At 35.5% G+C, this 13,910-nt stretch overlaps 1 protein-coding gene across 1 annotated transcript in view; it reads left to right on the top strand.

Moving 5' to 3' along the window:
- The window catches only part of igdcc4 (immunoglobulin superfamily, DCC subclass, member 4), a 90,574-nt gene that overhangs the window by 70,784 nt on the left and 5,880 nt on the right, over positions 1-13,910 (top strand). Inside the window, exons 15-19 of the mRNA XM_067400796.1 lie at positions 2,420-2,590; positions 2,696-2,830; positions 6,671-6,773; positions 12,588-12,810; positions 13,099-13,227. Of these exons, the coding sequence (XP_067256897.1) occupies positions 2,420-2,590; positions 2,696-2,830; positions 6,671-6,773; positions 12,588-12,810; positions 13,099-13,227 (761 nt within the window). The remainder of the gene's footprint in view (positions 1-2,419; positions 2,591-2,695; positions 2,831-6,670; positions 6,774-12,587; positions 12,811-13,098; positions 13,228-13,910) is intronic.

A 13,910-nucleotide genomic window follows, 5' to 3' on the forward strand; every position in this document is an offset into this window, starting at 1 on the left:
GCAGAAGCTCAGACGTGATGGGTAACACACAAGACTGAACCTCATTTGTTCTCACACGTCAAGCGAACAAAAAATAAGGCGGCGTTGATTAATGTTTATGTGAATAACAACCTAAATTAAATTGGTTAAACATATAAAGTAGGGGTGTGACGAGATTTCTCGTCGAGGTGAAAAGTAGTCTCGTGATGTTGCCCTGACAGAGTGATTAGGATGATTAGGAAAGAATATTCCACCGCTACGATTACATTACACCCCCACTGTCATTTTGCTTTGTATTTAAATAAACAACATTTAATTCAGTTGGATAACGGTCGCCACTGCTCCATATTTACAGAGTTACGCGCAATCGTGAAAGTGAAAGTAAACAGGGGCGCGCATTCAAACGCAATTTCAATACCCCGCATTTTGAAAGCGGCTCCCTGATGAATACAGATATCTCTCAATATGAAAGCTATTTTAGGCTGGGCAGTATGTTGTAACCATCTCTCAGCTCTGTATCAAAGAAACATTTGGTTTTATTTGCACTTTGAATATTGAGAGAGTGCGATTATGGTTGCACTTAATGTAAAGTGTTACCATAAAAATGAATAACAGTTTTCTCTCAATTTTATTAAGCACAAACAATAAGGTTTCATTTGTTAACATTAGTTAATGCACTGTGAACTAACAACGAATGACTATTTTTATTAACTAACATAAAGATTAATAAATACTGTAGCACATATATTGCTCATTGTTAGTTGCTGTTGGTTAATACATTAATGTTAATAAATGAGAAGTTATTGTAAAGTGTTACCATTTTTTTTTATACTGTTTTTATTTCTATGATCAGTTTGTGGAGAGGAGTTCAGTTAGGAGGTCAAAGGTTGTAGAAGCTCATAAATCATATACAGTAAGGTCTGAAGAGACTGAAATCAAACAGGAGAGAAGTCAGTCAGTTGAGTTAGTAGCAAAATCTTTTACAGTGCTTGAGTATTGTTGTCTTTTACTGCATATGATAATTCACACTCAGAAAGTAGAACTGAAATGACATTCATTACAAGATGATTAGTTAAAACATTTCAAATACACCTGCAGAATATTTTTTCTAGTCATGTATTTCGCCATTGAGGAATTCTTCTAAAAATCTTCTCGTCTCGTGAACTCAATCTCGAGTCTCGTCTCGTCTCGTCTCGTCACACCCCTAATATAAAGCGATTGTGTCTCTTCAGAAAATTTTATTTAATATATGAAGAAAATATGACAAAAAGAAAGTTTATAGAATATGAAGATAAGCTTTTCACACATGAGTTTCATTTCTAGTGGATCTGGCCGAGTTCACACTGTCTCGTGTCTGTTCATGTGTGAGTGAGAGCTTTGATTATAGTGTGTATACAAATGTGAGTGTCTGTATTTTTTTTATTTTTTTGAGTGGGAAATGATGAATGAATGTGTATTTGTGAGTATACTGTGAGTGTGTGAGTTGTGTGGGTAATTGTGAGTCAGTGTGTTTGTTAGGTTAACAGTTAGGGGATTAATTGGGAGAGGCGTAAAGAGATAATTGGCTTTAATTAAAAGCCCAGATGGAATTGCCCCTTTTGTTGGCCAAGAGTCTTTCAGCTTGTCAGTCAGTCTAGCCAAGTGATGGCAGGGAGGAGCACGTTGCCACAGCGATTTAGTGTCATACTAACTGAGAGGAGCTTTATCTACTCTTGAGGGGGGAGAAAGAGTGGGCACTTCAAAAGAGACCTTTCCCTCTAAAAAAAAAAACAGAACTGGTATTATGCTCACACTATCTCCTTAAAACTCACAGACTGTGACTATTATAATATCACAAACATTTAAATGTGCTTTTCTTAGAATACACTTTTCCTACCTGAGAAAAAAGAAGCATTTCTGTTTGTGATATTTGTGTAGCATTAGCAGCTAGCACACAATAAAGTTCACTTAAACCATTGTTTACACTTGCTCGTCATTCTAAACTTATTTTTTTAACATGGAACACAAAATGAGGTAGATGCTCTTCAAGCTACTTTTTTTACCATATAATCAAAGTGGATAGTGATTTTTACTGTCAACCTCCAAAAATGATCAAAAAGCATCATTAAAGTACTCCATGTGACTTGTGTGCATACTCTGAAGATGTACTAACTGAAACAGACAGACATTTAAGTGCATTCAGAGCACACAGTTCAAAAAAGTGTCTTGATAGTCCCATGGTATTCTTGAAAAGTACTGTACTTTGACATACCATGTAAATACTATGGTAAATGCCATAGTACTTGCCACAGTAGTACAAGTAGTATGTATGTATGTAATTCAAAATGATTGGGAGATTAATAATTAACATTTCTAATTATTACAGTTCTTTTTTTTTTTTTTTACTTTTTACTTTTTTGCTTTGTTGTGTGTCGGGTTTAAACGTGTGGTTTTATTGCAGGACCCTCCTCTCCTCCTGTGGATATGCAGTTGAGTGCGCTGGACTCATTCTCTGTTCTGGTTAGCTGGCGCCCTCCACTGGAGCCAAATGGAGTCATTTTGACCTACTGGATCCTCTACACTGGCAACATCAGCCATCCGGATCACTTGTGGATAAACCTCACACATGATGGTGAATGTAAAAACACACACAAACAAGCACATGGTGTTGTACTTTATATGAGAAATGTTATCGCCTCTCTTTTAAATCTCTCTCTGTCTCACTCTCTTCCCTCAGGTTCTGTCACCAATGCAGAGGTCCAGGGCCTGATGAGTGGGACTCGTTATTATTTTAAGATGGGGGCCTGCACTGAAAGGGGGGTGGGACCATATTCACCTGTGAAGGATGTGTATACTCCTCCAAAGAAATATGGTGTGTATGTATTGTAAAATTGTTTGTTTGTCTATGTATTGTTTTCACAATATTTGGTGAGTGAGTGATTTTATTTAGGTGTTAAGGTTATTTTTCAAGGTTTATATTACGCTTTTGTAGTCACTATTTTGTTTTGGTTTAGTAAATACTTTGCAGCAACAGATGTCAATAAACAGTAGGGCTGGGCAAGAATTAATCATTAATCGTTTTTAAAAATGTAGTTGATTTGAATATCAATTCTCAAAAGCTTTTTTCCGTATTTATTTCCGCAAACATTCAACATAATATCTGATTGACGTTAATCTTATTATTAGTCTTCTCTACTAGATGTCATCCTCATATTTACCTTGCGCAACAGCGCATTTAGTGCAGTGGTTCCCAAAAGTGGGGGTCGAGAGACATCGAGGGAGGGGTCGCGAGATGATTTCCAGAAATCAAAAAAAAAAAGAAAAAAAAAGATTAAAATAATGATTAAAAATAAAAGATTTATCAATAAATGTAACAATACTAAAAATAGTAGTTAAATTAAAAACAAAAACCATGCAAATAAAAAAAGCCATCAACCTTTCGATTTTCTTTCCCCGCGACCTTGACTCTTGAGGTGTTTACGGCAGATTAACGATGAGATTTCTTGTACCGAATTTGCAAAACTAATGCGCTGTTGAGCGTTGTAGTCCGTGTAGTCCAGAGCTGCGTTTGGAGTATTTACGACAGTGTGATTCACTGAAGAACTCTGTAGGGGGAGCTTCGCAAATCTTACTGAGTTCCGCTTTAACATCGTAGATGCAGGTGCATCTTTCAGCATGAAAGATATTTCAGACAGTTGAAGGAACAGACACTGTCCTGATCAGGTCAGTGCTGCATGGTTACAAAAGTTTATCATGTGTTTTCAAGCCATGCCAATTTAAGCATTCAAGCACAATGTAAGACTATGTAAGATGTTTTGTGTGCTCACACATCCGAAGCACATTACTGCTAATCAGTAATGTGTACTTTTGTATATTTAATGTATACTTTTAATCAGAATAGATGCATTACATCGATCAGAAGTGACAGTAAAATATATTTATAATGTTACAAAAGAGGCCTTCTGAAGCGAAGCGATGCATTTGTGTAAGAAAAACATCCATATTTAACAAGTTATAAATTAAAATAACTAGCTTCAGCCAGACCGCCTTCGTATTCAATTTACGCAGAAAATCAGTGTTGCCAACTTAGGGACTTTGTCGCTAGATTTAGCGACTTTTCAGGCCCCTTTAGCGACTATTTTTCAAAAAAGCGCCTAGTGACAAATCTAGCGACTTTTTGGACACATATCAGTAACTTTCCAAATGTCACCAGCACTGTCCTGTGAGCGCGAGGTCTTGCTTTCCTGCTGCCTTCACACCTCTCTCAGCATCTACTCTGTTCATTGAGTGGCTGAGAGGAGCAGCAGCACATTCAGTGCACGGCATCTGACAGACGTGAATGAGCGAGCTACACGAGCACACGGACCAAACACTATTTCTGATTCTCCTTTGTTTTATATTTAAAGAATTTAATTTTACCGTTTTGATTTCCTTTTTTGTCGTGTGCTTATCAATATTACTCACTGTCTATCACAGAGTCTTAGTTCATCCAGTTTCCGAACTCTCTGAATTCATGTAATTTACAAATATAAAAAATGTAGTCATTCACTATATCATACTCGTTCTGTTGCCTGACAAAAAGAAAAGTAAAACGATAAAATTTTATATATATATATATATATATATATATATATATATATATATATATATATATATATATATATATATATATATATATATATATATATATATATATATATAATATATGAAATGAGAGCAATTTAATTTGATATATGTGAGCATGGATTTGGAGAGAAAACACATTAGGCAGGCAGAATGCAACCGACGTGATGACGTCACGAATATGCTAATTGACGCATGACGTCATCTAGCGACATTTAGCAACTTTTGGGGCAGGCTTTAGCTACTTTCCTTGGAAAATAGTTGGCAACACTGAGTGTAATGCCTCTCGCAGTTAAAAACAGTTGCGCTTTTCATAAGTTGAATACGGAAGGCAGTCTGGCGGAAGCTAGATATTTTACTTTATAACTTTAAATTTTTCTTACACAAATGCATTGCTTTGCTTCAGAAGGCCTTTATTAACCCCCCAGAGCAGTGTGAAGTATGTTTATGATGGATGGATGCACTTTCTTGAGCTTCATACTCGATGGTCCTGTTCACTGCCATTATAAAGCTTGGCCGCATCAGGATGTTTATTAATATAACTTTGTTCATCAGATAGAAGAAAGTCCAATACACCTAGGATGGCTCGAGGCTGAGTAAATCTTGGGGTAATTTTCATTTTAAAGTACTAACTAACTAATACTTAAACATTAAAAAGAGAGCACAGCAGCAGAATTATTAGGATGCTGTCACTTTAAGACCGAATGCATGCAGGGATCATGCATTTTCTTTCTCAACTTAAAAAATAACTGACTATGTTTACTGGGATACATGCTAAGACAGGCATTTTTTGTCATCATTTTGTGTGAATTTGTCTGTTCAAGCACAGGAAGACATGAAAGGGAGTTCAACTTAGTATTTGCACACTGTTTGAGACGTTGCTTTCAGGGTGCGCGCTTCAGATGTTTCGGATGTTGAACTTCACACATAGTGCTTGAGTAACGAATTCCATTTCGGGTGTTCTAGAGCTTGAATATTTACAGTGGAACGGCTTAAACTTTTGTGATGATGCAGCACTGACCATCAGCTCAACTGTACAGAACGTTGTTCATGTTCTCACAACATTGCATTGTCAGAATTCATAAAAATGTTACCGGCCATCTGTTTCAGGCCCTTAGAGAACATAAGTGCCTTTAAAAAATCAGTAGTGTACATAAATCATTGTTTTGAATTTTAACAGCTTTGTTTGTTTGTTTCTTTGTTTGCAGTTTGTGTGTGCGTGTGTGCGTGTGCGTGTGTGTAAACAGAACATTGAGTGAAGTAGAGAGAGAGTCATTTTTCAAGCTACCACAAAGATTTGCCATGGAAATATAAAATAATCAATCTCCCATAACTATAGTACTAGTTGAAACCTCAGAATATTTACATTTGCATTACATTTACACTTGTGCCTTTGGTAGATGCTTTTATCCAAAAAGACTTGTATTGCATTTAGGGTATGCGTTTTATCTGAATCAAACCCATGAACCTGCAGTACTCTTTGAGCTACAGAACGGCTTTGAAAACTTGGCTGTTATGTGAACATTTGCTATCCGAAATTGAAAGCTTTTGGGACAAAAACATGAACCTGAAAGTATCACTGATTTGTGCTTATATGTATCATTATGTGTATGTAATATTTTCTATTGCTTTGGCATTGTAAACCCCCCTTTTTTAATGCCAGTTAAGTTTCTCTGAATCTGCATGAGGCAACGCAGGTGTGTGTGTGTGTGTGTGTGTGTGTATAGACTGCCATCTGCCTCTGCCCATCACTGACACTCAATTAATAGCACTCCCACAGGGAGTGTGAAGTGATTCAGTCCAGCCTCATACACGGACACCGTCTGTGGGGAGTTGGCCATTGAAATTCACACAGACTTGCATACACCAGTCCTATAATGACTTATAATTAATATACACATTGTGTTATAATTAATATTTCATCATTATACTTAAGTATGGTTTGTATTGAATTACTATGATGTTTAATTATGTACAATTGCTTGATGAATGATTTCTACACTTCTATCATGTATTCTCTTTTTTTCTTATCCCCTGTCTTTCTCTGTTTTTACTTCTCTCTCTCTCTTGCTCCATCACTTTCCTACAGAGCTGGATATTCATGCTGTGACTGGTATAATAGTTGGAGTATGTCTCGGTCTGCTCTGCATCCTGTTCTGCATGTGTGTCAGTTTCCGCAATGGAAAAACACGGTATGCACCTGTCCAGACTCTGGAGATTCACAACACTCTTAGATTCACAACACTTTCAGTTTAGATAGATGATATAGTTTAGATTAGATAGATAATGCTGATTATAAATTGTTCACCCAAAATTAAAAAATCATATCATTTACTCACTCTCATGTCATTCTAAATCTGTCTGACTTTATTTGTTCTATGAACAAAAATATATTTTTAAGAATGTTTTTTTCTGCTTTTATCCATACAATGTAAGTCAGTGGTGTTCAAAACAACATTGGGGAAACGCACACTCATTGGGGAAAAAGCCTGCACACTCCAACAATGAAGGGGATCCTCCAATTGCAAGATAAAAACACTGCTTTAATAAGTAGCAAATGTTTCGGTAACATGTGACCTTTCTCAATGCCTAGTTAACCCTAAAACAGGCAATGCTTACCACGAGAAACATACTTTTTAGTGTGCTGTTTGGGGCATAAGAAAGATTTTTTTTATCAAATCCTTTTATCATTTATCATAGCCTGGTCTGTCTTGAGTATGCTGGTCACATTATTTGTTTCAAGTTTTCTGTGATCAAATAGTCAGCCTGATCTAAACTCATGGGCTCCATTAGAGCAGGACATTCAGAGTTAAGTAAATATATATTAATCTTACTTTTTTTTTCAGAAAAAAATGCAAAACAACAGCTAATATTAATTGTGAACATTGTCTTAAGATGTTGAAAAAGAAAATTAAGTAATATGTTGCTCATGCTGTTATTTACCGCATTTTCAAAAGTATGTATCTCCTAGTACATATTGCCTGTTTAGGGTATAAAAAAAGAATTATCGGTAACACTTTAGAATACTGATCCTTCATTAACGAATAACTACACAGGAATAAATGAATAATGCATTATTAACACTCTAGTAACTACTATTAACTAACAATAAACTCTGATTAATGAATTAGTAAGTAATAGTGCTCAGTTGTAGGTGGTAGTTCACTATTAACTAATCAGTAACTACTGTTTTTTCATACCTCTAAGATAACTACTAAGAACTACTATATACAGGTTCATAATTAACATGAATGATGCATAATGTATAATTAATTCTAAAGTAAAGGCCTTGGTAACCCACTAGTAATGACTGAAGTATTACTAAATACTTAAGAAAGAATTACTAATTATTTGGATCAGTATTCTAAAGTGAAAAACATGATAACTCTCTAGTAACTACTGTAGTCATTGTAAACTTTTGATGTTTTTGTATGTTTTTGTACAGTAATTCCTTATGATATATTTGGTAACACTTAAGTAATTACTAGTGGGTTACTATGATCTTCACTTTAGAATACTGATCCAAAAAAGAAGTAGTTACTTTAGAGTTATATAGTAACTCTTGAGTTATTACTAACCAATACTTTACAAAAACCTCAAAAGTTTACAAAGACTCCAGTAGTTACTAGAGAGTTATCATGCTTTTCACTTTAGAATACTGATCCAAATAATTAGTAGTTCCTTCTTAAGTATTTAGTAATACTTCATTCATTAATAGTGGGTTACCAAGGCCTTTACTCTAGCATTAATTATGCATTATTCATTATTCACATTAATTACGAACCTGTAGTTCTTAGTAGTTCTCTGGGAGGTATGAAAAAAACAGTAGTTACTGATTAGTTAATAGTGAACTATCACCTACAACTGAGCACTATTACTTACTAATTAATTCATCAGAGTTACTTGTTAGTTAATAGTAGTTACTAGAGTGTTAATAATGCATTACTCAATTGTTCCTGTGTAGTTATTCATTAATGAAGGATCAGTATTCTAAAGTGTTACCGAATTATCCACAGTTTTGACAATGAAAGGTGTTTCAAGGTAAACTGGGCTCCCTGTACTGGTCATTACATCATTGCGAATTCCGGGGTGATGACTGAGAGGTGGGTTGTGGGTGGTATTATGGCCAGTCGAAATCTCGTTCAAGGACTGGGGTCCCTAGGGAAGACCCTTATAGGCCCTCCAGGCCTCTGGGCCCACTGTACACAGTCCCCCTTTTCAATCTATGTATTTTGAGTTAAAAAAAAAAAAAGTGCAAATGTTAATATTTACTCTGACATTATTATATTTAGTTGACTACATTTTTGCATTTTTTTCACACAGCTCATTTTATGTTAGAACAGGGGTGTCCAACCCTTGCCTTAAATCTTAACACAATATATACAATATATACTTTTTCTAATAAGTCATTGTGAAGACTTTGGTAAGATTTCTCTGGTGTGTTTGATCAGGGTTGTGCCATAAACCATAAAATGAGGGTTGTACCAGATAAACCATAAAATGTTCTACCATTAAAATAAGCTGTGGGAAACTCTGCAAGAAAATATCTAGTTAAAACTGCAAATATGTAGTCAACTAAACATAATAATATCAGTAAATATTAACATTTGCACATTTTTTTTTAAACTCTAAATACATAGATTGAGAAGGGGGACTGTGTACAGTGGGCCCAGAGGCCTGGAGGGCCTATAAGGGTCTTCCCTAGGGACTCCGGTCCTGGAACGAGATTTCTACTGGCCCTCCCACCACCCACAACTGACCCCTCACTCATCACCCCGGAATTCGCAATAATGCTTTGACCAGTACAGCGAGCCCAGTTTACCTTGAAACACCATTCATTGTCAATACTGTGGATAATCCCTTTTTTATACCTTAAACAGGCAATGTGTACTAGGAGATACAACTCATAAAATCCAAACTACATCAAATATTTCAAAAATTCCTTTTGATATGTTTTACTTAAGTGCAGATGATATAAAAAAATTACATGAAATTATTTTTTGCTGATCATTTTCCAGTCTTGCCTGTTTAAGGGGTTAACTGTGTGACCAAACAGTGTTTTATTTAACTAAAACTAATAAAAATGGAAAAAAACTGATTGGTCCATGTTACTTCTGCAGCCAATGAGCTTGTTGCTCTCACTTTTAAATGGCTGGTTACATTCACTATAGCAGTTTACAGCACCTCAGAGTTCCTCTAAAACCCTCCACCTTCCCCAGCTCCACCTGTATAGATCTGCTGTGGGTTATTGATACATGCTATTTGTGCAGCAGCACTATGTCTACTCATAGCAGCGTATCGGCGTATGTATTGGCAGTAGCAAGTTCCTGTACTTGCTCTGCAGCAGCAGCAATAATCAGCAATAGCAGCAATAATCTACAACAACATCAATAATCTACAGCAGCAACAATTCAGCAGCAGCATAGCAGATCTGTTCCGCTAAGACCAAATACATTAACATTGTCATGCTATTGACTTATATATCTATAAACTTGAACTTAAAAAAGACGTAGTTAGAAAAACAATTTGAAAAGTTGATGACTAATAATTAATGAACTTGAACTAAAATTAACATGAAAAATATTTAAAAATAATGAATACTATAATAGTATATAAACAATAAAGTGTTATAAAATTATCGCTGTTCATCACAGCATTGGGGTCCCACTGACTTTCATTATATGGAATAAAAAACACTACAACATTCTTCAAAGTGTCTTTATTTCATTTTTTAGGTGAACTATCCATTAAACAAAGAATAATGCTTCAACTATTTCATCTTAGGCAGAAATCTGTTTTCCTCAAAGGCTTTTAATGACAAACAAGTTGCAGTGAAAAGCCGCATCAAATTATATTCAAATTCAGAAAGTTTCAAGGACCTTTTAGATGTTACTTTAATCTAGAATGTGACATGGGTGAATAACAACACTCAGTCACACAGTATGTGTGCAAGCATGTGTGTGTCTCAAGCAGATGTGGCAGATGTGGGGTATTGAGAGCTGAATGACAGAGAGTCATGGCTGATTGCTCTTGCTCTATTAGAGCTCTGCTGGTTTAATGAACAGCCACAGAGGCAGATTGAGTCTTCTGGGCCTTTGCATTTAGAGAATGAGAGAAGCAAACTCATTTCACCTTCTTCTGAGAATTGTGGCCGTTATTATTGGTTAACAGAGTCTGAATAGGGCACTGTGTCTCCATTATACACGTGTGACCTTTACATTTCAAAGTATATTTTTCACATAAGTATACACTGACATTAATGGGTGAGATTTGACAGGTTGTGTGCGGCTGGGGAATTTAGAGTGGTACCTCCAGCTGTGAAACTGCGACCAAGCTCATTAGATAAAATGTCTGGTTCTTTAATATTCACCATGTAAATGTATATAAAAGGGTAGGCGAAAAAGGGCAGGTTACATTTCTGAAAATAAGGAACATTGTGTATGTCTTTAAAAAGCCTCTTTTTTTAATTTTTCAATTTCAGAGCAGTTTTCAGGCATACACTGTTTCTGGTTTGATAAACATATACTATTATTATTCCACAATAAGCGTTATAAAACACTTTTGCTTACTTATTTTATTGATGATATTATAAATCTTTAAAAGTCACAGATCCTGAAAAACCGTATGTCTGCAGTATGTTAATTTTACCACATTTAAATTTCACCGTACTTTTTCATTAAAACAAAAATATGTCACTAAAAATATTGTTTACTCATAGTATGCAGATTTGGTGCTCAATAAACATTTCTCAATATTTATTGACATGCTGCTTAATATTTGTGTACAAACCATGATAGGCTACCTATTTTTCAGGATTCTTGGAGAAGTTCAGAAGTTCCAAAGAAAAGCATTATTTATTTATTTTTATTTTTTTTGCTTTTAATGTAACTTTTTAATCAATTAAATGCATCCTTGCTGAATAAGTTTTCAATAAAACGTACTGAGCACAAAATCGTTTGAACTATACTTGAGGTGCAGGATTCTGGATAAATTGACAGTCACGATTCTCCCGCGATTCTGAATATAGACACCTATACAAAACATGTAATTTTCTAGAGATTTTTGACAAATGTTAATTGCTGCAGTCTATCAGAATGAAGTATTAAAAAAAAAAAAAAAAAAAAAAAATCAGTTTGAATGAATGATTCAGTGACTCGCTCATAAATACTTCAAATACTTCAATACAAATACTTCACTTGTTTCATTACTGGATGAATCCGTGTTTTTTGAATGAACCTCTTGAATGAACGATTCAATGACAAATACATTTTAACAGTCACTTGTCGCCACCTGTTGGCGTAACGATGTAATCGATACAATCATTACTTGAAGCGTTTTCAAAAAGTGATTTACTTCTGTAGGACATCAGTGCATTAACTTTAAACTTTTATCCCAGATTTCTATGATAATATTTGTAAGACAGAAATAACAATACTGTGTAAAAGACTGAAAAGACTGTGACGCTGTTTCATACATGACAACTGCTCTCTCTGTCTTTGCGGCAGAGCCGACGCAGATTTGAATGTTCTGGTGTAATTTTGTCAAAGATTTAATAGATACAGGCAAATCGTCAATATCGTGTGGGTGTTTGAATCGAGAAGATCGCAATCTTTTAACAATTAATCGTGCAGCTCTTATACTCATTTCCCCCCCTTAAATTCACTCTGTAAAATTGTGATGTATTTTACAGTCTATGGTATTACAGAGTAGATCTCTTTTTTGAATACTTTGAAAGGTTATAAAAAAGTTGGAACCTTGAAAGCATTATATAACAGCTCTCATTATATGTACGTGTTTATATATTATATATATTTATGACCTGTTTCAAAGAATTTTTATGTACTTTTGGATATCACTTGCTGCACGAATAGAGAAATGGCTCAGGATGTGCATTCATGCATTCATTGCTGAGGTCTCATAGAAGTATACATCACTTGCATTGAGTTTAGCATTATAAATAAAGACATTAAGTGATATTTAATGGTCTTTCTCTCTGCCATTGTTAGGGATGTCTCTGGTGGACTTGACTCAAGTTCTTTGAGTCCTCAGTACAGGAAGGGTGCCCGTCCAGTGCCTGCTGCTGCGCCTGACTGCAGTGACTGCCATGAACTGGAAACCCTCATGCCCTCTATTGCTCAAGACCCTAACAGACCCCTCACAGAACCCAGTGAGGAGCAGAGTCTCATGGGCAATGTAGGAGGGACTGATGATGGCCTTTCGGAATCCAAGGTGAGCATGGCCAACATGGAGATATACTGTAGTTAACTGTGCCACCACCTACTGTACAATATTATGGTGTACTATGGAACCATTTCCCCAAGAAGGACATGTACCTGGAGCAACATCCTTGTTGGTCTTGGAAGAAGGTTCATATCACCTAATAGTTTTTAGATGTTTAGGTTTGGCTTACGGTTGGCATAGGACTGTGTTTCCCTGATAGAAATGTTCCAAGACCAACATTAGGTGTTGATCAAGTATATTCAGTCTTTGAGTTTCTTCTTTCTGCTCCAAACTCAGTCAGCCTGGAACGGATCCGTTAGTCGGAATTGGGCCAATAGGATCACTAGATACAGAGATACTATAACCGAGGATTCTTCGGCTCTCATCAATGGAGCTCTGGAGAGACCACTGACAGAAAACAGTAAGGTGAGCCAAAGAAATGGATAAATGCCAATGTATGTTTGTGTGTGTGTCAAAGACAGGCAGTAGAAATACAGAAGTTGCATAACAGATTTTGAATCTTTATCTTATGAAATGCACATTATCCTTTCACATCTGCTTGTGCGTTTATGAATATGTGTCATGGGGGATGGGGCTGATAGATTATGCCTCATGCAGACAGGAAATATACAGAGTAGTAATTACCATTAAGCAGACAGTAGGGAAGACACACTGCTAATTAGTATGTGACACTTGAAATGGAAAGCTGAAGTCTGCATACTGTTTCCAATTACTGTCCTTCTCAAAGCTCCTCAGATATAGGAGCAGCAGGAATTTACACCTTTATCCACCTCTCTTTCTCATATTACCACTGTTTTATTTCCCTGTTGACATTTCTAAAAGTCAGTTTTTCAGAAAAATTCTGTCTTATTGTGAAATAGCACTTTCTTAGAATTGTACTGTACAAACTCATTAACCTTCCATACACACAATGTGCAATTTCCACCCCATAATTCAATTTTTATATTAGACCTGTCAATTTAACACATTGATTTAGTCAATTAATTAAGAAAAAAAAAAAAAGATTAGAAAAAACAGAACTACATTTAAAATGTCATGTCATATATATATATATATATATATATATATATATATATATATATATATAT

This window comes from Chanodichthys erythropterus, chromosome 11 (genome assembly GCF_024489055.1).
Source record: "Chanodichthys erythropterus isolate Z2021 chromosome 11, ASM2448905v1, whole genome shotgun sequence".
In the NCBI taxonomy this organism is placed as follows: Eukaryota; Metazoa; Chordata; class Actinopteri; order Cypriniformes; family Xenocyprididae; genus Chanodichthys; species Chanodichthys erythropterus.